At 50.4% G+C, this 27,800-nt stretch overlaps 1 protein-coding gene across 6 annotated transcripts in view; it reads left to right on the top strand.

The window, feature by feature from the left end:
* The first annotated feature begins 10,989 nt into the window (after positions 1 to 10,989).
* CENPF (centromere protein F) overlaps positions 10,990 to 27,800 on the top strand; it is a 117,029-nt gene continuing 100,218 nt past the window's right edge. For 4 of the 6 annotated variants that reach the window (XM_030557524.1, XM_030557528.1, XM_030557527.1 and 1 more), the window contains exons 1-2: positions 10,990 to 11,089; positions 26,248 to 26,454. In XM_030557524.1, the coding sequence (XP_030413384.1) occupies positions 26,293 to 26,454 (162 nt within the window). In that variant the 5' untranslated portion in view covers positions 10,990 to 11,089; positions 26,248 to 26,292. Of the gene's footprint in view, positions 11,090 to 23,911; positions 23,932 to 25,313; positions 25,495 to 26,247; positions 26,455 to 27,800 lie in introns of those variants that run through there. The other 2 variants (XM_030557525.1, XM_030557526.1) reach the window with 2 other exon arrangements.

Here is a 27,800-nt window from a genome sequence, read left to right on the forward strand (position 1 = left end):
CTCTCTTCCCAGGTAACATGCAGCAGTGATATATCTGGCAGTAGGAAACCCTTTTGAGAATGTAGGGATACTGCTCAGTGCAGGGCTCCAGGTTGGCGGTCCACCCCTTGCATGTTGGCAGCTTCCCGGCCCGCCCCCCCTTGCAGGTCGGCAGCTTCGCGGTCCGCCCCCCCCCCTTGCAGGTCGGCAGCTTCCCGGCCCCCCCTCTTGCATGTAGGCAGCTTCCTGGCTCCCCCCCTTTCAGGTCGGCAGCTTCGCAGTCCGCCCCCACCTTTGCAGGTCGCCAGCTTCGCAGTCCCCTCCCCCTTGCAGGTCGCCAGCTTCCTGTTCCCTCCTGTCCCCTGTGCAGGCCCCCAGCTCCCTCCTCTACCCAGTGCAGAGAAACCCCAACGAGCCATCAGGCAGTTCCCCTTCCCAGGTGAAGTCGGAGCAGAAACACTCACCCCATTGCTCGCCATGCCTTTGCTTCCGTGGCCTCTCTGTGCTGTGTTAGGTATGTGGGAATGATGCTGCAAAAAGTCTACAAACTCCTTCACTGTGTGATAATAAACAATGTAGCCTCTGTGTATTACATGTTTCTATCTATGTTTTTTTAAGTGACCTTGAATAATGCAGCCGGATCACCGCCTGCCCGTCGCTTGCAGAACTTGAGGAAAAATCCGCAAAAATCAAAAGAAGAATTGATCAAAGCAGTTATGAATCAGTATGCCAGAGAAAGTAGGAAGACGCAGGAATGGAGAGAGAAAATGCATGAGTGGAGGCAAACAGAAAGCAGTAGAAAGGAATTGGCTACCAGAAAAACCTCGAAGCAGTTGATAAGCCTCCTGGCTCGCCAAACTGACTCTTTCCAGTCTCTCGTAGCCATGCAGGCAGATCTGTACCGTGGTAACCCACAGCCCTCCCAAAGCTCTCTTTCTTGTTCCCCAGTATTTGCACAAAACACCCTTCTCCAGCAACCTGTTTCTTACTACCCCCAGCTGCCCCCAACACCTGTACGATCACCTACCAGCCCTGATAACTACAATCCTTACCCTGTGCACTCCACCCCCGTGACGCTGCAGCATAGTAATCCTGAAGTGCAGCAGACATTGAACAGCAATCCAAACAGGACATATTCAAACCTCTGAATGTACAGTCCACCACCCTACCCCCCTGCCCTTTTATGTACTGTATTTTGGATAAAGGATTTCATGGCTTTTACAATAGTTTTTATTATTGCAGAAAGTGGTAAATACTGTACCCCAAGGGAAAAACGAGCACAGCAAAGGCACCAAACATCACTGTTGGCTCTCAGCATCAAATTGCTCCCTTAAGGCATCCCTAATCCTTGAAGCCCTTTGCTGGGCCTCTCTAGTAGCCCTGCTCTCTGGCTGTGCAAATTCAGCCTCTAGTTGTCGAACCTCGGAGGTCCATTCCTCACTGAATCTTTCACCCTTCCCTTCACAAATATTATGGAGGGTACAGCACGCGGATATAACAGCGGAGATGCTACTTTCCCCCAAATCTAGCTTCCCATAAAGACAACGCCAGCGGGCTTTCAAACGGCCAAAAGCACACTCCACAGTCATTCGGCACTGGCTCAGCCTGTAGTTGAACCGGTCCTTGCTCCTGTCAAGCTTCCCTGTATACGGTTTCATGAGCCATGGCATTAAAGGGTAAGCGGGGTCTCCAAGGATCACAGTGGGCATTTCGACGTCCCCTACTGTGATCTTGCGGTCTGGGAAAAAAGTCCCGGCCATCAGCTTCCTGAACAGGGCACTGTTCCGGAAGATGCGTGCATCATGCACCTTTCCAGGCCATCCTGAGTAAATGTCAGTGAAACGCCCATGGTGATCCACAAGCGCTTGGAGAACCATGGAGAAATACCCCTTGCGATTAATGTACTCTGATGCCAGGTGGGGTGGTGCCAGAATAGGAATATGTGTCCCATCTATTGCCCCTCCACAGTTAGGGAAACCCATTTGTGCAAAGCCATCCACAATGTCCTGCACGTTCCCCAGAGTCACAGTTCTTCTTAGCAGGGTGCGATTAATGGCTGTGCAAACTTGCATCAGCACTATTCCAACGGTGGACTTTCCCACTCCAAACTGGTTCGCCACCGATCGGTAGCTGTCTGGAGTTGCCAGCTTCCAGATTGCAATAGCCACCCGCTTCTCCACTGGCAGGGCAGCTCTCAATCTCGTGTCCCTGCGCCGCAGGGTAGGGGCGAGCTCAGCACACAGACCCTTAGCAATTATAGCATCATGCTAATAGCATGCAAACTAACCTTTACATATGCAATAAGGGACTTTCCGTCAGCAATGACCGCCTCCCCTGGCCTCGGGCCAGGGACTTTCTGCAGACTTTCTGCAGTTCCCCAAAACACCGAGGCTTCCCACACAGGGCAGTTTTAACCGGTTAGAAGCAGCAGCTGCTAGCGACTTCTGTCCGCTAATAACCTCTCCTTGAGAAAGAGCAAGCCCTAGCTTAAACCGTAACAATGTCTTCCAGGGTCCCCTACAGCGCTGCAGACTCACAATGCTGCCAAACTGCTCGGAATGTGTAGCAAAGCACCACAGGGCGTTGGAACAGGAAGCGGAAAGACCCGCACCCTTCTGTCCCCTTCCCACAAGCCACAGCGCCAAAATGGGACGAGGTGCTCTGTGGAATAGCTGCCCACAATGCACCACTCCCAACAGCGCTGCAAGTGCTGCAAATGTGGTCACACTGCAGCGCTGGTAGCTGTCAGTGTGGCCACACTGCAGCGCTGGCCCTACACAGCTGTACGAACACAGCTGTAACTACCAGCGCTGCACAACTGTAAGTGTAGCCATGGCCTGAAAGTTGTTACTATCTGATGGCTCTTTTTATCTGGGGCCTGAGTCCACTTCTCAATGGACAGATTTCCACATTACGGTTGGCCAGTTTACTGGCAGTCTTAGCAGAAAGGCCAGTTAAGACTAGGTGGATTCATCAGTCTGACACACCCTTAGATTCCTAGATGTGGTCTGATAAAGAACAGCATTGAGGCACATTAATGGAGCTGTGCGAGGAACTTTGCAACTGCCTACAGTAGATAGGTTATTTCGGTTTCCAGCTGTGAAGAATCAGGCATCTTTCATGATTATTAAATTGATTTTAAAAATTGCATAGCAACATCCAGATCAAACCAACACCTTTTACAGATTTACTATATATTTTTAAAATAAATACACTATATATTTAGAGTTTGGGCTGAACTTCTGACTTGATCTCATCCTAAGCACTAACCTGTCCCACCAGTGTTACATGCTATATCAGGGGTGGTCAAACAGACTTGCCCACCGAGTCCCATCCAACAATCTTCAGAAGTTCACAAGCCAGGGCACACCTGCTGGGGACTGGGGCTCAGGTCTTCAGCCTCAAGCCCCAGGAAGTATGTCCAACAGGCTGAAGCCCTGAGACTCCCCATCCTGCTGCTCCTGAGCTCCCCTCCTTCCCAGTCTAATAGGTGGAGAATGGGGGAGGGCCACCCTGTACTATACTATAACTTACACAATGCCTGGATAGGCTATAGCAGGGGTTCTCAGCTTTTTGTACTGGTGACCCCTTTCACATAGCAAGCCTCTGAGTGCGACCCCCTTAAAAATTAACATTAAAAACACTTTTTTATGTATTTAACACCATTATAAATGCTGGATGTAAAGCAGGGCTTGGGGTGGAGGCTGACAGTTTGCAACCACCCATGTAATAACCTCGTGAACCCCTGAGGGGTCCCAACCCCCAATTTGAGAACCCCTGCGCTATAGCAAATTAAGGTGAATGTTAAAGTGTAGTGTTTATAGCTATGAAAGTGTTATGCCTTGTGTGACAGAGTGACAATATGTTATAATATCCTGAACAAACCTGATGGAATCAAGATCAACTTTATTGAATTACGTTATTGAATATATATTATTTTGAATAATAACTTTGGTTTACATTGTATTAAAAATGCAATTGTGGATGTGTTATTGTGGCATTGTACGTACCTTCTCCAGTAGGGAGGAGGATGCTAATGTAATTCCTGCATTATCAGCCTTTTAAAGCCACGCCCCTGGAAAGGTCCAAATATACTAATTCAAATTGTATTCTCCAGGGACTAACATACAAAGAAAGGATTGTTCGATAAATAGCCTGGCTCAGGGCCTTCTTCCTCATCCAGAAAAAGAACAGAACTCTTGATCCATGGAGGGCCCCAATCCGTAGGGTAGGCTTGGAAGGATTGAACCGACTGAGTACTTGTTCTCAGCTGAAGCTGTGATGAACTTGTGACCACAAAGAAAATTCCTTGGGTGCAGTGTTGAAGGATTACTCCTGCTAGAACCCCTGTTAAAGCTGGGGTGACATCTGGTGAGCTTATTAGCAAGCGTGTAGGGTTTTTAATTGTATTTAATATGTTTTCTCTGTAGTGCTTTTACCCTAATAATAAAATTAGTCTTGCATAAAAAGAGCTGTGTGGTGCCTTATAACTGTAGCAATTACGTCGGTAAACCATCTCTGAGGAGAAAGCGAGCAGGTGTCCGTGGGCAACCTGTCTGTGCTGGGACTAACAGTGAAGCCAAGGAACTGTGCAGCCTAGAGGTACCCCAGTCAAAAGGGAGAGAGATGTGGGTCTCCACTCAAGAAAGGCAATGGCTGGGGAGCAGGAAGCCTAGAAGTGGGTGCCTTTGCCGGACCACTTAGGGGAAATACAGGTGCAGTTGCCCTGAAATATAACACTTTGTAGTGCACTAGTAAATTTCTGACCCACTCTTCCTGTGTTCAGAGTTTAGTTGCTAGTTTGTTGTTGGAGCTGAGCTCCTTATGGATTGTCAGATAATGTACATGCTGTTTGTTCTCATGGAGACTTTTCTTTCTTGTTTAGCTTTTCACTTAAACTAAAAGTCATTCATACCAAATGTCTCTACTTGCTCTTTGACTGGAGCCCACACAAAGGAACCAGAATCTGCTTCACTTTACATCTGTCACCACATTGACTTTTGTGTGGTTGTAAGTGGGCCCTAATTCTGCACTCACAGCCTGATCCAGTCTCCTCTACTGGGAGTGGATTGGAGCAGGAGACAACTCATAGTTGTTTCCCTACCCCAGCAGCTAGCAGGCTTGAATGTTATAAGGTGTGTATTACAGTTTTTCCTTTATCTTAAATATCATTGACACCATTACATAGAGTGCAGCTCTTATTGATACTGATTATTTTAGAATTCACAAGAAAATACAGTATGGGCCTAATAAAAATTATAACAGATTCTTAAATACAGTATCTTTTTTTTTTTACACTAAAATTCCAACTTTATGTGCAGCTCAGGCATTGGTAATTTATAGCCCTACAAAAGAACTGAAGACTTAGCTTTATCATGTCATAATGTAACTGTCATAATTATTTATAATTTCTTTCTCATACTAAATCCATGAGCATTATGCTAACAGAGGTATTCATAGCCTCGCTCCACTGGAACTCATTTATAGTAACTAGGAACAGCATAAATAGAATATCTTTGTGGGTTTGCTCTTATTGCAATCACAGCATTGCTGTGGCCATGTAACTTGCCAAACTCCCCTTCTGACTGACGGTATTTCTAAAAAACATTGCTGTTCGAGCATTATTACTTTCTTTCCAGGCCTAGGGAATCACCTAGTGGCAGCAGTAGAAAATTTTCATGAGCTAGTTCATGTTACTAACATTAAATTATTGAGTTGCATTTATGTAATATATTACTGACAATCAAATAGAAATGCTAAGATTTTAGCAGGAGTTTTGGGATAATCCAATATTAATTTTAGCTAAAAGTTACATTAAAGTTACAAGGGAATATTTTCCTATGTTCATAACTAAGGTTGTAAGTCTTTCACGGAGGTCATAGAAATCACAGATTCTGTGATTTTCCAGGACCTCTGTGACTTCTGCAGCAGCCGGTGAGTCTGACACCAAGGCCACTGGGGCGATCCCAGGGCCAGCTGCACCAGCCACTGCTCAGGTGACCCCGGGCAGCTGGTCCTAGGTGCTGCCCCGGAAGCGGTCTAGGAGTAGTAGCAGTGGCAGGGCCCTGGGCCACCCCCTACCCTCAGCAGGATCCTGCCCCCCACAGCAGCAGTGGTGGCACGTCAGAGCCTCCCTCCTCCTCTGCCTCCCAAGCAGCAACAGCCACTGGAGATCCCTCCTCTGAGTACCTAAGTTTTAGCCGGGGTATTTATATAGTACAAGTCATGGACAGGTCACAGGGCAGACCATGACTTTTTGTTTACTGCCCATGACTTGTTCATGACTTTTACTAAAAATACCCATGACTAAATTGTAGCCTTATTCATAACTATTCACAGTAATTTTACCTAAAAGTTATCAGATTTTTCCATACTTTTTTAAGGTGAAAGCAGGAACCATAAGACATTATATAACACGCTAAATGGAAAGTTCCAAAACAAAGAAATACATGTTAGCCCACATAACAAAGTTAAAAGATTAATCAAATCACCCACTATCACAGCGGTTCTCAGCCAGGGGCCCGGAGCCCCCAGGGAGCCGCAAGCAGGTTTCAGGGGTCTGCCAAAATAAACCAGAGAGCAGGATTAGCGTTAGACTCCCTGGGGGTTAGGGTACAAAGCCGAAGCCCAAGCCATGTGGGGCTGAAGCCAAAGCCCAAGCAGCTCAGCTATGCACGGCTTCCTGTGATGTGGGACCACATACAATTGCCCTGTTTGCTACCCCTTAACGCCAGCCCTGGCTGTTAATCTACCAGATATGCAGAAAAACACAGGTGGGCCACAGAGGTTTTTATGGCATGTTGTGGGGCTTTAGAAAGAAAAAGGTGGAGAACCCCTGCACTATCATACATGATAGAAAGGCACTATTGTCTACTGGCTAGATCACAGGCTTAGTTTAGTTTCTAGTCCCACTGCTACACAATTCACTATATGACCTTAGACAAGTCATGTAACCTCACTAACCTCTATACAGTAGAACCTCAGAGTTATGAACACCTGGGAAATGGAGGTTATTTGTAATTCCGCAATGTTCATAACTCTGAACAAAACGTTATGGTTGTTCTGTCAAACGTTTACAACTGAACATTGACTTAATACAATTTTGAAACTTCTATACAGAAGAAAAATGCTGCTCTTAATCATCTTAATTTAAGTGAAACAAGCACAGAAAGAGTTTCCTTACCCAGGGGTGGCAGGTTTGTATAATTCATGGTGGGTCCAGAACAGGTTCAAGTCCCGTCCCGTCCCCCGCCACCCCACACACCTGCCTAAGGCTCTGAGAGGGAGTTTGGAGGAAGTTTAGTTGCAGGCTCTGAGAGGAAGTTTGAGTGCAGGAGGGGTGTGGACTCTGGGAGGGAGTTTGGGTGCTGGGTGCAGGCTCCAGGCTGGGACAGGGGATTGGGGTGCGGTAGAGGTGTTAGAGTGCTGGATGTGGGCTCTGGGCTGGGACAGAGGGTTAGGATATGAGAGGGGTTGTAGGGCATGGGGCTCAGCTGAAGATGATGAGGTTTGGGTGCAGCAGGCAGGCTGCCTTGGGGTTGGGGCAGGGAGCCAGAGAGGAGGACTCCCCCAGACCTCTCCCTGCTGGCAGCAGCGAGCTCTGAGGGTGATGGGGGCCCCTCCCCAGCTCTCCCAGCATGATACTCACCCAAGTCCCCCCAGGCTGTTGCTCAGGATGTCCAGCCAGGATAAGCACCCACTGGAGTCAACTCGGAGTCTCCTGCTGGGCAGTGGCCATGCGCCTCCTCCCTCCACAGGTGCAGTAGCCGCCTCAATCTGCCCCCGGCGCCACTCCCTTGTAGCCTGCTGCAGCAGCAGCCAGTGAGGTAGCACAGCATGGAACTGCAGGGGGAAACCACCCGCTGCCCAGGGCAGGTAGAGATGCTCTGGGGAAGGGGCACAGGGGGGGCAGCAGGCAGGGCCGGGGGAGAGACCCGGCCCCAAACATTGAAAGAGCTGGGTCCCCTGGGCCCTGAATTTGCTGGAGCCGGGACACCATGGGCCCATACTACTCACTGCCCTGTCCTTACTTTGTCAATTTTTTTTTAAACTTTCCCTTTATTTTTTAGTAGTTTGCATATAACTCACTACTGTACTGTACAGTATTTGCCTTTTTTTTATTTTGGTCTCTGCTGCCTGATTGCATTCTTCCTGTTCCAAATGAGGTGTGTGGTTGTCAGTCAGTTTGTAACTCTGGTGTTTGTAACGCTGGGGTTCTATTGTGCTAGGAAATTTTACTAATGCTGTCCAGTAGGTTGTTCTCAATGGTGCTAGGACTGAACTAAATACTACAATATAACAGATGTGCACATTTTTACTACTTAATGTGCGCACACAGTCTATATTAATACCTCCATTAGTGTTAGCACCAGTGCTGTTTGGGAATACTAGGTGAGAAATTTGCTGACTGAGATGCATCCAAAGGGTGCAAACAAATCAGGATTCAGAATTATTTAACTGCAAGTGCACACTGGACCTAGTCATGTTCAGAACCATTTCTGAGACTTATGGTTGACCTTTTCTTGAACCAAGTCTTTTGGATACAGTGTTAGAAACAGTTTGTTTCTGTCTATCATCATTGATTAAGGTAGCTCCCAGAGGCCTCAAAGAGGATCAGCCCCCTGATGTACTAAACCAGAGGTGGGCAAACTACGGCCTGTGGACCACATCCTGCCCGCGGGACCCTCCTGCCTGACCCCTGAACTCCTGGCCCAGGAGGCTAGCCCCTGGCCCCTCCCCCCGCTGTACCCTCTCCCCTACAGCCTCAGCTCACCTGCCACGGGCACAATGCTCTGGGCAGTGGGGCTGCAAGCTCCTGGGGCAGCGCAGCTGCAGAGCCCAGCCTGACCCAGTTCTCTGTGCTGCACGGTGGCATGGCTGGTGCCAGCCAGGCAGCGCGGCTGTACTGCTGCCAGCCACCGGCACTCCAGACAGTGCGGTAAGGGGGCAGGGAGAAGGGGGGGTTGGATAGAGGGCAGGGAAGTTCAGGGTGGTGGTCAGGGGGTGGGGGTGCAGATAGGGGTTGGGGCAGTGAAGAGAGTGGGCAACAGGGCTTGAATGGGGGCAGGGGTCCCGGGGGATCAATCAGGAATGAGAGGAGAGGTTGGATGGGGTGGCAGGGGGGAAGTCAGAGGCAGGGGTTCTGGGGGCTGTCAGGGGACAGGGAGTGGATGGGGCAGGAGTCCCAGGGGGGTCATCAGGGAACGGGGGGGGGTTGGATAGGGTAAGAGTCCAAGGGGAGTGTCAGGGGGTGAGAAGCGGGGGGCGGTGGATAGGGGGCGGGGCCAGGACATGCCTGGCCATTTGGGGAGGCACAGCCTCCCCTAACTGGCCCTCCATACAATTTCCGAAACCCGATGTGGCCCTCAGGCCAAAAAGTTTGCCTGCCCCTGCACTGCACAAACAGAGAAAGATGTGGTTCCTGCTGCAGAGGGAGATTACGCTAGCATAGGGGTTCTCAGACTGGGGGTCGGGACCCCTCAGGGGGTCGTGAGGTCATTATATGGGGGGGGTCGTAAGCTGTCAACCTCCACCCCAAACCCTGCTTGCCTCCAGCATTTATAATGGTGTTAAATATATTAAAAAGTGTGTTTAATTTATTGGGGGGGGGTTGCACTCAGAGGCTTGCAATGCGAAAGGGGTCACCAGTAAAAAAGTTTGAGACCCATTGCACTAGCACTTAAACTGTTAACATCAGTGCAGCTGACCTAGCTGCTGATGAATGCAGAGTGCGCCAGTGTAAACAAGGCGTCTATGACTCAGATTCCACATCTGTAAAAGACAGATAACATTTATTCACTTTTGTAAAGTGCTTTTGAGAAAAGTGCTATACAAATGCAAAGTATTAGGCTTTGTCAACACAGGAAATGTTTTCAGTGTAGCCTAAGGTGTGAATGTAAACAAATATTGTTATAGCTGTACAACACGCTGTAGATGCTCTTATTCCAGTGTGTGTGCCTTTTTCAGCTCAGCTCACCCTGACCCCTTGCCCTGAGCCCCCTGCTGCACCCTGCACCCCTTCCCAGAACCCACCACACACCAACCCCCTGCCCTGAGCCCTCCCCGCACCCCTCATCCCTCCATACCCCTCACCCCAGCTCCCTGCCCTGAGCCCCCACCACACTGCACAGCCCTCCTGCACTCCCTGGGGGCGGTGAGGGAGTGGAGTTGGGATGGGCATTGCTGGGAAGGGGTTGGAATGGGAGCAGGGAAGGCATGGGAAGAGGCAGGGAAGGGGTGGGACCAAGGGTGGCAAGGTGGGGGTGTCAGTAAATGCAGTGCTTGGCCCAATGTACTAGTCCTCACGTGGCCCTCGTAGTCATTTGAGTTTGAGACCCCTGATGTAAAGTATAGTGAAGAGTCAGCACAGCTTTCTTAGTAACTTGTATTGTGGGGATGTGTTTTCCCCCCCATTAAACAGGCATTAGAGGAAGAAAAGACGTAAGGAAAGGAATAGGCACAGCTTGTCACCTGTCTAGCCAAGATCAGCAGGCTTTGTAGGCACCATGCTAGGTAGCTGATCTTTATGCAAGAGTCTCATTGAGATAAGTAGGAGTCCAACTGCAGGATTAACCCTGGTTGTGTGGTGTGAAGTGGGGGAGGAATGTGCACAGTTAGAATAGACGCATCGCTCACTACCCGGTACCATAACATTTCCATGCTGCCTTTCCTCTGCCTGCCGCCCCACAGAACACAGCGCTGCTTCGCTGAGCGATCTACCATCCTATTAGCCACACTGGGTGACGTGTTGCTTCCGAACCTCCCTAATAAACCAGTAACTCCCCTTTCCATTGCTACTACTGCTGCTTTTTCATTTGTGTCTACAGCCTGCGGGCAGCATCGGAGCCAATCACACGCCACCCTCCTCCCACAACAGCCAATGGAGTTTGAATAATTCCGAACGCACCAATCGAAGGAGTTCGGCGCTGCGGTTTGAGCCCATTGGTCCAACGGGGAGGGCTGGTTCGTGAGTGGCTGCGCTAGTGACCAATCAGCGCTATCCTGGTGTGTGTGTATGTATGTATGTAACTGACCGTGCGGCGGTGGTCTTTCGAACCTCAGCGCTGGGGAAGGGAGCTGGAGCTGGAAGCCGGCAGCCCCGGGCGCTGCGGTGAGTGTGAGGCGGGGAGGGACAATGGCCCCACTCTCCCGGCGCGGGAAGTCGCTGCTCCCTTCCCTGGAGCCCTGCCGCGCGTCAGGGGACAGGGAGCAGCATGGAGGTGGTGGTTAGAGGCAGGGGGTCTCGGGGGGGGCAGTCAGAGAGCGGGGGGGTTGGATGGGGCATGGAAGTCCCGGGATCTGTCGGGGCGGGGGGTGGATAGGGGACAGGGAGCAAGGAGAGGCCGGAGGGGAGCAATGGGGGGGGTCCTCTGGAGGGGGTGGTCCGGTGACAAGGAGCTGGGGGGTGTGTGGATAAGTTGGGAGTTCTGGGGCTGGCCTGTCAGGAGCCAGGGGTGTGGAGAGGGGTTGGGGCAGGCGGGGGGGGTTGTATGGGTCGGGAGTTTGGGGGGGGTCCTGTCAGGGGGAGGGGAGCAGCTGGATAGGCATGGGAGTCCTGGGGGTCTGGCTGGGAGCAGGGGTGTGGATAAGGGTTGGGGCAGCCAGGGGACAGGTAGGGGTTAGGGTCCTATGGAGGCAGTCGGGGCAAGGAGCAGGGAGGCTTAGATGGGGGTGGGGTCCCAGGAGGGGGTAGTCAGGACAAGGAGTGGGGGGGTTGGGGATTCAGGGGAGGGGGAAGGAGGAGGGAGTGGATGGGGGCGGGGCTAGGGCAGGGCTCCCTGGGTGCACACCCTAATGAAATGTGCTCCGCACCCCTATCTGACCATGTGGCGGCAGCTTTTCGAACCTCAGTGCTGGGGAAGGGAGTGGAGTCAGGGACCCAGCAGCCCCAGGCGCTGCAGTGACTGTGGGGTGGGGAGGGGAGACAGGCGCTGTCTCCTGTTGGGGTTGGGAGAGGGACGGGAGCGTGGGGGGAGGGGTGAAGGCACTGGTCCCCATGCAGGCAGCAGGGCTGGTGGGCGCCTCAGCCTGGCCCTTCTCCTCCTGTCTGGGTCACCCAATGTGGCTCTGGCTGCTCACCTGTGGGCACCGCTAGGTCTCTGGCCTGTTCTCCCCAGGTGCTCAGAGGTAACTTCCTACCCCTCCCTCTGTCTCTGGGCTATGCTTTAGGCTTTGTCCCTGAAGACAAGGGGTGGGGTGTTTGCCCAGCATCAGCTTGGCTCTGCCAAGCACCAGCTGTGTATAAATCAATCTCCCTGAGACACCCTCTGCAGCCCTGGCTTCAGCTGTGTGTGTAAATGTGGCCCATAGCGGGCCACCTGTGCTTACAGGGAGTGTGCTGTGCTGTGCTGTGCTGGGCCAGCCTGCACGGGGCACTGGCCAGTAAGAGCAGATTTGCAGCAGACACTCCATAGCAAGTGCCAGCAGGTCACTGTTTCTCAAGCCCCCTTGTGTACACTCCTGCTTGAAAAACTGTTTGTTTGTGTGCAGATCTCTTTGTTTAGCATTTTCTGATGCCTGTTGCACTGTGTTTTCTTGTGACTGCTGTCAACTGTTGTAAGGAAACTTCTTTATTTGCAGCAAATGGTGAGCATTTTGGCCTGCTGATAGGATGTTAACCTTTTTTTTTTCTGCTGCCACCTTGGATAACTTGTCCAGAGTCTTTACAAGTTTGTATGCTTAGGGTCAGGGTGCGGTTTATTAAATTGTTGAGGATTTCACTTTAGATCTTCATGGAAACCCTCCCAGAATGTCTGGATGTTCTGGGATAAGGCTCACTGGTAGAGCTGAGGAGACAGCTAATCTAGGGCATGTCTTTGCTAGGGTTTTATAACACATGTAACCCCAGCCCTGAGGCATTGCTTAAGACTTCTCTCTGTTGCTTGCCTCTTGGAATGGCTTCTCACCTCAAGGGTATGAGTCTTGTGGGCTTGTCTGCCGGCCCCACACCGCAGCTTAGCTGTGACTCCACTCTCACCCCCAGCCTCTGCCCCTGGCCGTGGCACTGCTTCTGGCACCAGACCCTGCCCTCTAGCTGCAGCCCCAGCCTCAGCCACCTTACCCCTGTACACATCCCCTCTCCCCACCCCCCCCAAATCAGAGCTGCAGCTCCATGCCTGGCCCCAGCTCTGGGAGGATTGGGGGGCAGGGTGTGCAGCCCTCAAAAGTTTGGGGACTGCTGCTCTATCCTATAATTTCAGTGTCTTTTTAAAGATTCTGCAAACTTGCATGATCCTCCTCACTGTCTGCTATCTCTGACAGAATCATGGAACCTGCACAGCTCTGCAGTATTGTCATAAGCATTGCAAGCACAGGATGCACAATCTTCCAGTATTTCCAGAGCCATAAGAAGAATCGAATCAGTGTGGAACATGACTTTCTTGGAGGACAGATTGCTGTGGGGCATAGTGAGAACCAATTTAAGGTGGTTGGTGGTGTTTATGGAACACTGGTTCTGAGGCTGAGAAATGAACATTAACTGGTGAGATTGTATTGTAATTCAGGTTTGGGATGACTAGCAGTGGCTGCAGAACTTTTGGATGTGCAAGGCCACATTGCTGGATCTATGGGCTGAGCTCATCTCAGCCCTCCAGTGCAAGGAGACCAAAATTAGAGCTGTACTGACAGTGGAGAAATGAGTGGTGATTGTGCTGTGGAAACTTGTAACACTGGATTGTTGTTGGCCAGTGGGAAATCATTTTGGAGTCGGAAAATCCATTGTTGAGACCCTTGTCATGTAAGTATAGAGGGCCATTTGTCATCTCCTGTGCTGGACTATGACTTTTGGCAATGTGCAGGACGTAGTGGATGGATTTGCAGCAGTGGGGTTCCCAATCTATGGTGGGATGATAGATGGCACGCATATCCTTGCCACAGAGTATATCAACAGAAAGGGCTACCTTTGTATGGTTGTGCAAGCATTGGTGGGTCATCAGAAATGCTTCACCAACATCAGTGTTGCCTGGTCAGGGAAGATACATGATGCTTGCATTGTTAAGAACACAGGACTGTTGAAAATTACGATCAGGGACTTTCTTGACTGGCAGATTACTATTGGCAATATTGAAATGTGAGTAGTGATATTGGGGGGGACCCAACCTACCCCTTGCTCCCTTGGCTCATGAAGCCATCCACCTGGACAGCATCCAGGAAAGATTCAGCTACTAGGTCAGCATGTGCAGAATGACAGTTGAATGGGTTTTGGTAGATAGAAGGGGTGCTGGTGCTGGGTAATCACAAGATTGGATCTCGGTGTGCGTGTGTGGGAGGGGGTCAGTCCTAGTGATTTAGCTGACGGCTGTGTCTTGCATAATATCCATGAAGCACAGAGGGGAAAGTTGCTACTAGGATGGTGCTGGAGTGGCTGATTGAGTTTGAATAGCCGCTCTTGGACCGTGAATGGCCCTTCCCATGATGCTTCCATCTTATGGGCCTGTTGCGCCTTCAAGACCATAACCTGGTCTCCTACCCTGAAAGAACGTTCTCTGGCATGTCTGTCATACCAGGCCTTTTGCTCTTCCTGAGCATTCTTTAGGTTCTCTCTAGCAAGGGCTAAAGAATGTCGGAGGGTGCTTTGTAGGTTGCTTACAAAGTCCAGAATGTTAGTTCCTGGAGAAGGCGTAAACCCCTCCCATTGCTGCTTCACCAACTGTAATGGCCCCTTAACCTCGTGACCATACACAAGTTCAAACGGTGAAAACCCTAAACTGGGATGTGGTACAGCCCTGTAGGCAAACAGCAACTGCTGCAACACTAGGTCCCAATTATTGGAGAATTCGTTGATGAATTTTCGTATCATGGCCCCCAAAGTTCCATTGAATCTTTCCACCAGGCCATTGGTTTGATGGTGGTACGGGGTGGCAACCAAGTGATTCACCCCATGAGTTTCCCACAGTTTTTCCATGGTCCCTGCCAGGAAATTAGACCCTGAATCTGTAAGGATGTCAGAGGGCCAACCTACCCTGGCAAAGATGTCTGTTAGGGCCAGGCACACAGTGTTAGCCCTGGTGTTGCCTAGAGCTACTGCTTCTGGCCATCGGGTAGCAAAGTCCACTAAAGTCAGTACGTACTGCTTTCCTCTGGGCGTCTTTTTTGGGAAAGGGCCCAGAATATCCACAGCTACTCGCTGAAATGGGACCTCAATTATGGGGAGTGGCTGGAGAGGGGCCTTGACCTGGTCTTGAGGCTTACCCACTCTTTGGCATACCTCACAAGACCGGACATACTTGGCAACATCCTTGCCCATCCCCTCCCAGTGGAAGGACTTCCCCAACCGGTCCTTGGTTCTGTTCACCCCAGCATGGCCACTGGGATGATCATGGGCTAAGCTTAAGAGCTTCACCCGGTACTTAGTTGGAACCACCAACTGTTTTTGCGGCTGCCATTCTGCCCGGTGTCCACCAGAAAGAATTTCCTTGTATAAAAGTCCTTGGTCTATAACAAACCGGGATCGATTAGAAGAGCTGAGAGGCGGTGGGGTGCTCCGTGCCGCCGCCCAAGCTTTCTGAAGGCTGTCATCTGCTTCCTGCTCAGCCTGGAACTGTTCCCTTGAGGCTGGGGTCACCAGTTCTTCCTCAGACTGTGGACTTGGGCTTGGTCCCTCTGGAAGCGATGTAGGTGATGGGGTTGTTTCCGTTGCTGGTGAACCGCTCCCCGCTGGTGCACCTGAGGGTATTTCAGGCTCTGGCTGAGCCTTTTGGGTATGGCTGTCTGTTGTTTCTGCCAGTTCTGGCTCGCTGGCGTCCTCTGGCGTTGAGTTTGAAGATATGGTTGCACTTGCTGGTGCTGGTTGCTGTTCCAGTTCCGGGCCTGGGACTGGAGATGCTGTGGCTGTTTCAGTGGTAGGCATGGAATCCGGGTCCACTACCTCTATCTGGGTCTCTGGTAACACAGACGGGGCCTCTGTGGACGGCTCAGGAACAGGAATGGGTCTGGAAGCTTGCCTGGTTTGGCTACATGTAACCATTCCCACTCTCTTGGCCCGCCTCACCTGGTTGGCCAAGTCTTCCCCCAGTAGCATGGGGATAGGATAATTGTCATAGATGGCAAAAGTCCACATTCCTGACCAGCCTTTGTACTGGACAGGCAGTTCAGCTGTAGGCAAGTCTACAGCTTGTGACATGAAAGGGTAAATTGTAACTTTGGCCTTTGGGTTGATGAATTTGGGGTCAACGAAGGATTGGTGGATAGCTGACACTTGTGCCCCCGTGTCTCTCCACGCAGTAACCTTCTTTCCGCCCACTCTCAAATTTTCCCTTCGCTCAAAGGGTATTTGAGAGGCATCCGGGCCTGGGGATGTTTGGTGTGATGGTGGTGTAATGAATTGCACACGCATGGTGTTCTTGGGACAGTTGGCCTTGATATGTCCCAGTTCATTACACTTAAAACATCTTCCATCTGATGGGTCACTGGGCCGAGGTGAGTTACTGGAGACTGGTGAGGTGGAAGAGTAGGGTGTTGGTGGCTTTACTTGGGTGGTATGTGGGGTCTTTGGCTGTCCTCGGTTGTAGGGTTTATGGTCTGTGTGCCCCCTGGGGTAATCGTTCCCCTTGACAGTAGCTTTCTTGCTTTCTGCCAGTTCCATCCATTTGGCTCCAATCTCCCCTGCCTCAGCGATATCTTTGGGATTTCCATCTTGTATGTACCGTGTGATGTCTTCAGGAACACCATCCAAGAACTGCTCCATTTGTATGAGGAGGTTCAGTTTTTCTTTGAGTGATTGCTCACATCCATTCCAGTTAGGTGTGCGCGCCGCGCGTGCACGTTCGTCGGAAACTTTTTACCCTAGCAACTCCAGTGGGCCGGCAGGTCGCCCCCTGGAGTGGCGCCGCCATGGCGCCCAATATATATCCCTGCCGGCCCGCCCGCTCCTCAGTTCCTTCTTACTGCCGTGTCGGTCGTTGGAACTGTGGAGCGCGGCATAGCTGTGCTCCACGTCCCTAGCTCTCCTAGTTCTCTATCGTTCATCTCTAGTCCACGCTACTCGCCGCACCGGTCGACCTCCCGGCACCGAGCCGGTGGCAGGTCCCGGTCTCGATCGACCTCCCGGCACCGAGCCGGTGGCAGGTCTCGGTCGACCTCCCGGCACCGAGCCGGTGGCAGGTCCCGGCACCGAAGCGGCGCCCGGTACCGATCAGGATCCCGGCACCGCGACAGAACCCGATCCCGATCCCGGCACCGATATGACTCCCGGCACCGAGACGATCCTCCGTGCCGACCCGCGCAGACCCTTACCAAGGGTCGGCCCCACCATGGCCCTCTAGACAGCCGTCCGTATCCTCCCAGACGGACAGCGGGTATGCGCTGGGCACCGACCGGCAGACGGCGCTGTTCGGTGATCCGCCGCTGCAGGACCAAGGCCCACAACAGTGGGGATTCTGGACACCCTGGGCATACCATCAGGCCCAGGGCCCCCAGCAGCTCCCTGCTAGGCCGGCGACTGCGGAGCGTAGGGCTCCTGAAGCCTCGTTGTCTCGCCCCCCTCCCTCCCCGGAAGGGGAGGAAGGGTCCAAGCAGCAAGACTCCGCTGTGGCTCCTGGGGCAGAGGCGAGGGCTGAGGAAGACCCTCAGTTAGACACTCTCGTGCCTGGGGTCTCCTCATCCTCCTCCCCGGATGAGGCGGTGGCGGGTACCTCCTCCAACAGTCCCCCCCCGCTGGATCTCAGGGCGCACCAAGACCTCCTCAGGCGATTGGCTCAAAATCTGAGTCTGCAGGCAGAGGAGGTCTCGGAGATAGAGGATCCAATTGTAACCATCCTCTCTTCTGATGCTCCCACCAGGGTCGCCCTGCCCTTCATACGGACCATCCAGGCCAACGCCAACACCATCTGGCAGTCCCCGGCCTCCATCCCTCCGACAGCGAAAGGCGTCGAGAGGAAGTACATGGCCCCTTCTAGGGGATACGAATATCTCCATGTACACCCGACTCCGGGTTCACTGGTGGTGCAATCAGTGAACGATAGGGAGCGTCATGGCCAGGAGGCCCCAGCCCCTAAATCCAGAGAAGCCAGGCGGATGGACCTCCTTGGCCGTAAGGTGTATTCGGCTGGGGCGCTGCAGCTCAGGGTCTCCAACCAGCAGGCCCTGCTGAGCAGATATGCCTTTAATTCCTGGGTGGCAGTGGACAAATTCAAGGAGCTGCTGCCACAGGATGCTCGCCAAGAGTTTGCGGCCATCTTGGACGAAGGCAAGAAGGTCGCACGCACGTCCTTGCAAGCCTCCTTGGACGCTGCGGACTCGGCTGCCCGTACCCTCGCGTCAGGAGTTACGATGCGTCGCATCTCCTGGCTGCAGGTTTCCGGCCTTCCACCGGAGCTCCAGCATACTATACAGGACCTTCCTTTCGAAGGCCAGGGCTTGTTCTCTGACAAGACAGACCCCAGACTCAAGAGTCTGAAAGACAACCGGGTTATTATGCGGTCCCTCGGGATGCACACCCCCGTGACGCAGCGTAGACCCTTCAGGTCGCAGCAACAACAACAGCGCAGGCCGTTTTCCCAGTTCCGCCAGCGGCAGGACCTTAACAGGCGCCGCGGCAGGAACGGAAGGCGCAGGCATTCGGGGAACCAAGGGGGGCAGAACCAAGGCTCCTCAAAACCCCCGCCTGGACCTAAGCCTTCATTTTGAAGGTGCGCCCGAGGGCGCAGTAACAGTTTCCCCTATGGATCCTTCCCCCCCCCCCCCCCCGTTTTCCAACCGCCTTTCGTTTTTCCTCCCGGCGTGGTCCCAAATAACATCGGACCGCTGGGTCTTAAGCACGGTGCAGACGGGATACCGCCTGCAGTTTGTTTCATTTCCTCCTTCCCGCCCTCCTTCCTCGTCCCTCTTCAGGGACCCCTCTCACGAGCAATTCCTTCGGCAGGAGGTGCAGACGCTCCTCAGCAAAGGAGCTATAGAGGCGGTTCCGGAAAGCGAGAAAGGCAAGGGGTTTTATTCCCGCTACTTTCTGATCCCCAAGGCCAAGGGGGGCCTCAGGCCTATCCTCGACCTGCGAGAGCTCAACAAATACCTCGTGAAGTTGAAGTTCCGCATGGTATCCCTGGGGACCATCATTCCATCCCTGGATCCGGGAGACTGGTACGCCGCCCTCGACATGCAGGACGCGTATTTCCACATTGCCATTTGGCCACGCCACAGACGCTTCCTCCGCTTCGTTGTGGGGGCTCTTCATTATCAATTTGCAGTCCTCCCATTTGGCCTGTCCACAGCCCCGAGGGTGTTTACAAAATGCATGGCAGTTGTCGTGGCGCATCTTCGGCGCAACCGTGTCCACGTGTTCCCTTATCTGGACGACTGGTTGATTCGGGGCACGTCGGAACAACAAGTCAACAGCCATGTCCGCGTGATCACCGGCATGTTTGCAAGTCTGGGCCTCTTGATAAACACAGACAAGTCCACCCTGAGGCCCACTCAGAAGGTGGAATTTATCGGGGCCGTCCTGGACGCCACTGTGGGCAGGGCCTTGCTGCCTCTGCAACGGTTCCAGATCATGGTGGCGATCGTTCAACGTTTGCGGTCAGCCCCATTGATGTCAGTGAGGACATGTCTAACCCTGTTAGGCCACATGGCGGCTTGCACCTTTGTGACCGACTACGCTCGGCTCCGCATGAGGCCTCTCCAGCTGTGGCTTATCAGTCATTACAGGCCGGCAAGACAACCGTTAGACATGTTAATCACAATCCCCCAGAAGGTCTTAGATTCTCTCGGCTGGTGGCTAGACCAGTCCGTATTATGTGCGGGTCTTCCCTTCCACCCCTCTCAGCCCTCGGTATCCCTGACGACGGATGCCTCAGATCTAGGCTGGGGGGCCCACCTAGGGACCCTGCGGACACAGGGCCTGTGGTCTCAGGAGGAGGTGAGGCTACACATCAACATGCGGGAGTTGAGAGCGGTCCGCCTTGCTTGTCAAGCGTTCTGTCATCAGCTTCAGGGTCGTTGTGTCGCCGTGTTCACGGACAACACGACAACCATGTACTATATCAACAAGCAGGGCGGCACCAGGTCCTCCTCCCTGTGCCACGAGGCGATACGACTCTGGGACTTTTGCGTAGCCCACTCCATTCACCTCAGGGCTTCTTTCCTCCCTGGAGTACGGAACACGCTGGCGGATCGATTGAGCAGATCCTTCCTGTCACACGAGTGGTTCCTTCGCCCGGACGTCGCTCTCTCCATTTTCCGGAGGTGGGGTTATCCCCGGGTGGACCTCTTCGCGTCCAAGGGGAACAGGAAGTGCCAAGCGTTCTGCTCCTTTCAGGGCAGGGAGCCGGGGTCGATAGCGGATGCCTTCCTCATCCAGTGGTCGACCCACCTGTACTATGCGTTTCCCCCGTTCCCTCTGGTCCACAAGGTCCTCCTGAAGGTGCGCAGAGACAAGGCTCTCGTGATCCTGGTGGCCCCGGCATGGCCCAGGCAGCACTGGTACATCATGCTGCTGGACTTGGCCGTAGCCGACCCAGTTCCCCTGCCCCTTCATCCGGACCTGATTACCCAGGACCACGGGACCCTCTGTCACCCAGACCTACAGTCGCTGCACCTGGCGGCGTGGCTCCTGCGTGGCTGACTGATTCCGAGCTGCGCTGCTCCACGCCTGTGAGGGAGGTGCTCTTGAGCAGCAGGAAACCGTCCACAAGAGCCACATATTCGGCAAAATGGAAACGCTTCTCCTGTTGGTGCGTAGAGAGAAATCTCCGCCCTATGGAAGTTTCGGTAACCGAAATCTTAGACTATGTTTGGTCCCTCAAAGGGCAAGGTCTGGCCTTATCGTCGTTGCGAGTCCACCTAGCAGCTATCTCCACCTTTCACCCGGGTGCGGACGGTCGCTCCGTTTTTTCTCACCCGACGGTGTCGAGATTCCTTAAAGGGCTGGAACGTTTATTCCCTAACGTCCGTCCCCCTGCTCCGACCTGGGATCTTAACCTGGTGTTGTCCCGGCTCATGGGGCCCCCCTTTGAGCCATTAGCTACTTGCTCCCTGCTCTACCTCTCTTGGAAGGCTGCCTTTCTAGTAGCTATCACCTCAGCTAGACGGGTGTCGGAACTCCGAGCTCTTGTGGTAGACCCCCCATATACGGTCTTCCACAAAGACAAAGTGCAGCTGAGACCACACCCTGCATTTCTGCCCAAGGTGGTCTCAGCCTTCCACGTCAACCAAGAGATTTTCCTCCCGGTTTTTTTTTCCCAAAACCTCACTCCTCAGGCAGGGAGCAGCAGCTCCACTCGCTGGATGTCCGTAGGGCTCTCGCGTTCTACATAGAGAGGACCAAACCCTTCCGAAAATCCCCCCAGCTTTTCGTGGCGGTAGCGGACCGTATGAAAGGGCTTCCTATCTCCTCCCAGAGGGTATCCTCTAGGGTTACGTCCTGTATCAGGACCTGTTATGACTTGGCCCATGTCCCTACGGGCCGTGTGACTGCGCATTCTACCAGGGCGCAGGCGTCGTCGCTAGCTTTCCTCGCCCGTGTGCCCATCCAGGAAATCTGTCGGGCAGCGACCTGGTCATCGGTCCACACCTTTGCTTCCCACTACACCCTGGTCCAGCAGTCAAGGGAGGATGCGGCCTTCGGAACTGCAGTGCTCCGTGCCGCGACTTCTCACTCCGACCCCACCGCCTAGGTATGGCTTGGGAGTCACCTAACTGGAATGGATGTGAGCAATCACTCGAAGAAGAAAAGACGGTTACTCACCTTTGTAACTGTTGTTCTTCGAGATGTGTTGCTCACATCCATTCCACACCCGCCCTCCTTCCCCACTGTCGGAGTAGCCGGCAAGAAGGAACTGAGGAGCGGGCGGGCCGGCAGGGATATATATTGGGCGCCATGGCGGCGCCACTCCAGGGGGCGACCTGCCGGCCCACTGGAGTTGCTAGGGTAAAAAGTTTCCGACGAACGTGCACGCGCGGCGCGCACACCTAACTGGAATGGATGTGAGCAACACATCTCGAAGAACAACAGTTACAAAGGTGAGTAACCGTCTTTTCTTCCAAGGTTTGAATGTTGTTTCCTGTTATCCAGGCCTCATAGTTTTTTGCAATGTAGTAGGCGTGTTTGGGAAATGACACCTCTGGTTTCCACTTTTGGGTTCTGAAGCGCCGACGGGCATGATCTGGGGTTATCCCCATCCTGTATCTGGCCTTGGTTTGAAAAAGTTTATAGTCATTCATTTGCTGCTTAGGCATTTCAGCTGCCACCTCTGCTAAAGGTCCACTGAGCTGTGGCCTTAATTCTACCATGTACTGGTCTTCGGGGATGCTGTACCCAAGACAGGCTCTTTCAAAATTTTCCAAGAAGGCCTCGGTGTCATCACCTGCCTTGTAGGTGGGAAATTTCCTGTGCTGTGGAGCAATAGTTGGCGCCGGGTTGTTAGGGTTGGCTGGCACATGCAGCCCAGCTTTTGCCAAGTCCAGTTCATGTTTTCTCTGTTTTTCCTTCTCTTCATTTTCTTTTTGTTGTTTTTCCATGTCTCGGCGGTGGGCCGCCTCTTCTTCTTCGTGCTTCCTTCTGTGGGCCAACTCTTCTTCTGCTTGTTTCCTTCGGTAGGCCACCTCTTCTTCTTCTAGTTTTCTTGTGTGCTGCCTCTTGGGCTGCCTGTTCTCTTTGGAAGGCTGCCAGTTTGATGTTTTCTTCCTTTTCTTTCATCTCCATCTCTTTTTGTTTTATTTCTAGTTCCTGTTTGTGTTTTTCCATCTCTCGCCTGTGTTCAGCTTCTCTGAATTGGTCTTTGGCCTCAATTTTTGCCTTGGTAGACATGGTTCCTGTTTTCTTGTGTTGGGGTGCCCTCCGGTGTTTCTCTTCTGAACTGCAGGTTCTCTGTTGCCTCCTGAAGTCTGCCTAGCAACAGTGCCTTTAGCTAATCTTCAATGTTCAGTAAACCTGAAAAACCACTTTATTTGCATTCATATAGTGCTGGTATGACTCTCAATGGGAGTGCTATTGTGTGACAAAAGACTGTTAATAGTCTTTAACGACTTCTTGCTTAACATGCAAGCCACAAACTGCCAGAGAGAGCAGAAAAAAAAAATTCTCTCTGGTTCCCTTTTAAAACCAAACTGTTTCTCTCTGCTAAAAAGCCCTTAGCAGAGAAAAGAAAAATATAATATTCCTACTGGCTTCTGGATTCTGTCTATCTCCCACCGGCTGCCACTCATGTTATAACCTTAGTCCCATATCTGGACCTTAGCGTCCAAAATATGGGGGTTAGCATGAAAACCTCCAAGCTTAGTCACCAGCTTGGACCTGGTACTTGCTGCCACCACCCAAAAAATTAGAGTGTTTTGGGGCACTCTGGTCCCACTGAAAAACCTTCCCTGGGGACCCCAAGACCCAAATCCCTTGAGTCTCACAACAAAGGGAAATAATCCTTTTTCCCTCCCCCCCTCCAGGTGCTCCTGGAGAGATACACAGACACAAGCTCTGTGAATCCAAACAGAGTGACTCCCCCTCTCCGTTCCCGGTCCTGGAACAAAAAGGACTTTCCTATTCACCCAGAGGGAATGCAAAATCAGGCTAGCCAATTCAACACACACACCGATCTCCCCCCTGATTTCTTCCTCCCACCAATTCCCTGGTGAGTACACACTCAATTTCCCTGAAGTAAAGAAAAACTCCAACAGGTCTTTAAAGAAAGAAAAAATACAAATGGTCTCTTTGTATTAAGATGATACAATACAGGGTTAATTGCTTAAAAGAATATTGAATAAACAGCCTTATTCAACAAGAATACAAATCAAAGCACTCCAGCACTTATATTCATGCAAATACCAAAGAGAAGAAACCATATAACTTACTATCTGATCTCTTTGTCCTTACACTTAGAAACAGAAGATTAGAAAACAGAACTACTTCTCCAAAGCTCAGAGACAGCAGGCAGCCAGAAAACAAAGACCCCAGACACACAGTTCCCTCCATCCAAAGTTGAAAAAATCCGGTTTCCTGATTGGTTCTCTGGTCAGGTGTTTCAGGTGAAAGAGACATTAACCCTTAGCTATCTGTTTATGACATAGCTAGACACAAAGGCTTTTAGCATTCAGAGTGAAGCTGTATGGATCAGGGAGACTTTCAAAGAGCACTTTAACTGTGAGCCATAGTAATACGTTGTGTACTGTGCTCTATCTGGTCCTGCTATTTTGGAGCCTGTTGGGAATTATGTGGTGCTTGCTGTACATCTATAAATATTACACTATCAGTGCACTTCTTAATTTTGCAGTGCTTGCTGTACACTTATGATTTTTACACTGTCACTGATCCTATTAACTGTCACTCTGTACACTAACAAATAAGCTACTCAGGTGTTCTATGGGTGTGGAGGGGAAACCTCTCAATGCTGCAACAGCAGCAGCTTCAGATAAAACACACAGGTACCATTGTTGATATACAATAGAATCTTAGAGTTATGAACTGACCAGGCAACCACACGCCTCATTTGAAACTGGAAGTTCACAATCAGGCAGCAACAGAGACAAAAATAAAAGGCAAATACAGTTAAGTAGTGTGTTAAATGTAAACTACTAAAAAAAAAAAAGGAAAGCAGCATTTTAATCCCGCATAATAAAATTTCAAAGCTGTATTAGTCAATGTTCAGCTGTAAACTTCTGAAAGAACAAGCATAACATTTTGTTCAGCATTAAACATTTCAGAGTTACAAACAACCTCCATTCCTGAGGTGTTATACCTCTGAGGTTCTACTGTAATCACAATGGAAAGTTCAAGTTCTAATTCAGAACTCCCTTCCCATGCTCCCCTAAAGTTTTAAACAAGATGTACTTATTAACACTTATTTAGAGTGCTTGTGCACGGCATCGCTCAGTGCAACAGGCATGATGACTACAGCTTACTTTGGTTAGGGAATTGCTCGGTTGCATGAAACTGAGTTTATGGTGATGCTATTGAATACTGGCACCATTTTCTACAGGTGGTGGTGATTTTTAGGTGATCTCACTCCTGAGGGTAACAAATAGAAAGCACAGCTGCTGCTGGTGTTCTGGAGCTGTCCATGTGTTCCTAGCCTGGGTACTGCAATGATGCCTGCCAAAGTTATCACTGACTGGCATGGGAAAGCATGAGGAAGAAATAAGACTTCCATCCCAAACTTTCAGCAGAGGATTAAAACTTTAACTGAGAAACTCTTCACTGTGCTGTCTCAGGAGGACACAAAGAACTGTCCCTTTGTACATGCACAACTAGGTCGACAGAAGACAGCTTACATCAGCCTAACTTTTTAGTGTACACCAGACCCAAGTGTGTGTTTTCATTTGGTAGTACAATAGCTTCTCATCTGATTTCCTGGCAATTATTTGCAGTGCTTCATAACTGGTACACTTTCTCTCTCTCTCTCAAAATACAGTTCTGCATGAAGAAACAGGTCATCCTACAGTTGCGTCAATATATGCAGCAGTGGAATGCATGTTTACATTTGAGTGTTTGCCCCATGCTGGCAGAAACAGTGCTTGAAAAATCAGCTATTTTGCTTTCTGAAAATTGTAAAACTTGTAAAGAGAAAAGCACAGCAGACACCTAAAATGAAGGTATAATTTTTCTCAGCAGAGAAAACGAGGCTTTCAGAGTGAACACGTGTTTGTTAGTGTTTCGCATGGATAGCAACACATCAATGGAATGATCTTTAACAAACTGTTTTCGTGTGATCATAAAAATAACATAGTAGGAGGCATCTTTCTGAAATGCCTCAAGTGTTGGACCAGTAGAGTAAAAATTATCCCTGTTAGAGATGGAAGTCACTTGCCTTTCTCCAACTTATTTTAATAAGGCTATATCTGCACTAGCACTTTTGTCAATAAAACTTTTGTTGGTCAGGGATATGAGGAAAACATACCCCTGACCAAGATACGTTTCACCGACAAAAGTGCCGATGTGGACCACGCTATGTCGGTGGGATACACACTCCCACTGACCTAGCTGCTACTGCTTATTGGGGGTGTTTTAATTATCCTGACAGGAGAATTCTTTGCTGTCTGCACAGAGCAGCTGCATGGGAGATCTTATAAGGTTTCTAGTATGGATATTGCTTATGGAAGCAGAAAGTCAAATTAGAAGTTATGCTCCAGATAGAAATTGCTAACCATGATTCAAGATGCCGGAATGTGATCCAACATTACAAGTTTCATAGAGTAAAATTCTTTCTAGCCCTGTCTGAATTATTATGAAAGTGAGGAGTAATTTTTAAATACATATTCTTTACTGCATTCAACTAATAAAAATAAAAAATTTGAATCCTAAGCCTTTTAAAAATCAGTTGTAGTAATGTTCTCCTTGTGTTTCAGGTTCAGTGATATACACTTTGTATTAAGGAAAAAAGCAGATATAAAATGAGCTGGGTTGTAGAGGAGTGGAAAGAAGGCCTTTCCCCAAGGGCCCTTCAGAAGATTCAAGAGCTTGAAAGTCAACTAGACAAGCTGAAAAAAGAACGACAGCAAAGACAGTTTCAGCTTGAATCACTGGAAGCAGCTTTGCAAAAGCAAAAGCAGAAGGTAATAGTCTTAATGCACCATGTAACTTTTAATGCATTTTTGTTCTACTCGTATCTATTCAGAGTGCTGCTGCAAAGATTCTCCTACCTGTCATTTTGACCATGTCACCTCTCTTGGCACCCCTCCATTCTGTATTGCAATAAACAAGCTGCCTGTCTTCATTTCCAAGCTCCTTCACGGCCTACTTCATCCTAGGTATCCTTTTTTTAATTCACTGTTGAAATGTCAACTTCAGCCTCCTATCGGCCTATAACACATCCATTTGTTAAATTTTTCAACAAGCATCTTTGTGCTTTCTCCCATGCTGACTGTCAACTTATGCTTGGGAGGAGCTCCCCATAGCCATCTGCAAAGTCCACTCATCTTCTTTCAAAGCCCTCCTTACAACTCTCCTTTGCTGTGATCCCTACAAAAAACTTAAAAACAGTTAGGCCAGAAGTCGGCAACCTTTTAGAAGTGGTGTGCTGAGTCTTCATTTATTCACTCTAATTTAAGGTTTCGCATGCCACTAATACATTTTAACGTTTTTAGAAGGTCTCTTTCTATGTCTATGATATATAACTAAACTATTATGGTATGTAAAGTAAATAAAGTTCTTAAAATTTTTAAGAAGCTTCATTAAAATTAAATTAAAATGCAGATCTTATCAGTTTAGTGTGATCCTTGCTCTTCCTTTTCCTTGCTGCGTTTTCCAATATCTGGCACATATTTTGATATTTTAAGCTGTGCATAGGTTTCTGAGTGATCAGTTGTTAACTGGCTCCGAGAAGGACAGATTGCATGTGTGAAAATACTTGTTCACACAGGTATGTGGTTCCAAGTGCTGAAAGCACTGCAAATGCAATTTTCTTCAAACAGTTAAATTTCACTGGTAGGGATGTCCAGCAGGTCAGAATAAAGGCCCCATGATCTCTCTTGGTAGCTTCAAGTACATTCCTCAGATCTGCAAACTTTGATGCCCACAATTCTGAGCTTTTTAACCAAATGAGCTGCATTTCAAAATTTTCAACACCCATCCACTGAAATATAGACAAATCCAAGTCACTTTTGTTGAACTTTTCAGCTTTAATTAGAAAAGAAAGCATTGGGCCAAATCGCTGGAAATCTTGACATCTGTCAGAAAATTCTGATTCCTGTTCTTGCATGTACATTCTAATCTAAACGTCAAATGCAGTGCGCTGTTCCACATGGTATGATAGTGATGTAAGCAGCAAATCAGGACTTAAAAATATCCCAGCACAGTGGCGCTGGAACAATTTAAGGTGGAGGTGCTGAGCTGTGCCCCTTCTTGCCCTGTCTGCACCCCCCACTACCCCAGGCTGGGGCCAGTGGGCCACAGCTGGAGG

The sequence above is a fragment of the Gopherus evgoodei genome, chromosome 3 (assembly GCF_007399415.2).
Source record: "Gopherus evgoodei ecotype Sinaloan lineage chromosome 3, rGopEvg1_v1.p, whole genome shotgun sequence".
NCBI classification, from domain to species: domain Eukaryota; kingdom Metazoa; phylum Chordata; order Testudines; family Testudinidae; genus Gopherus; species Gopherus evgoodei.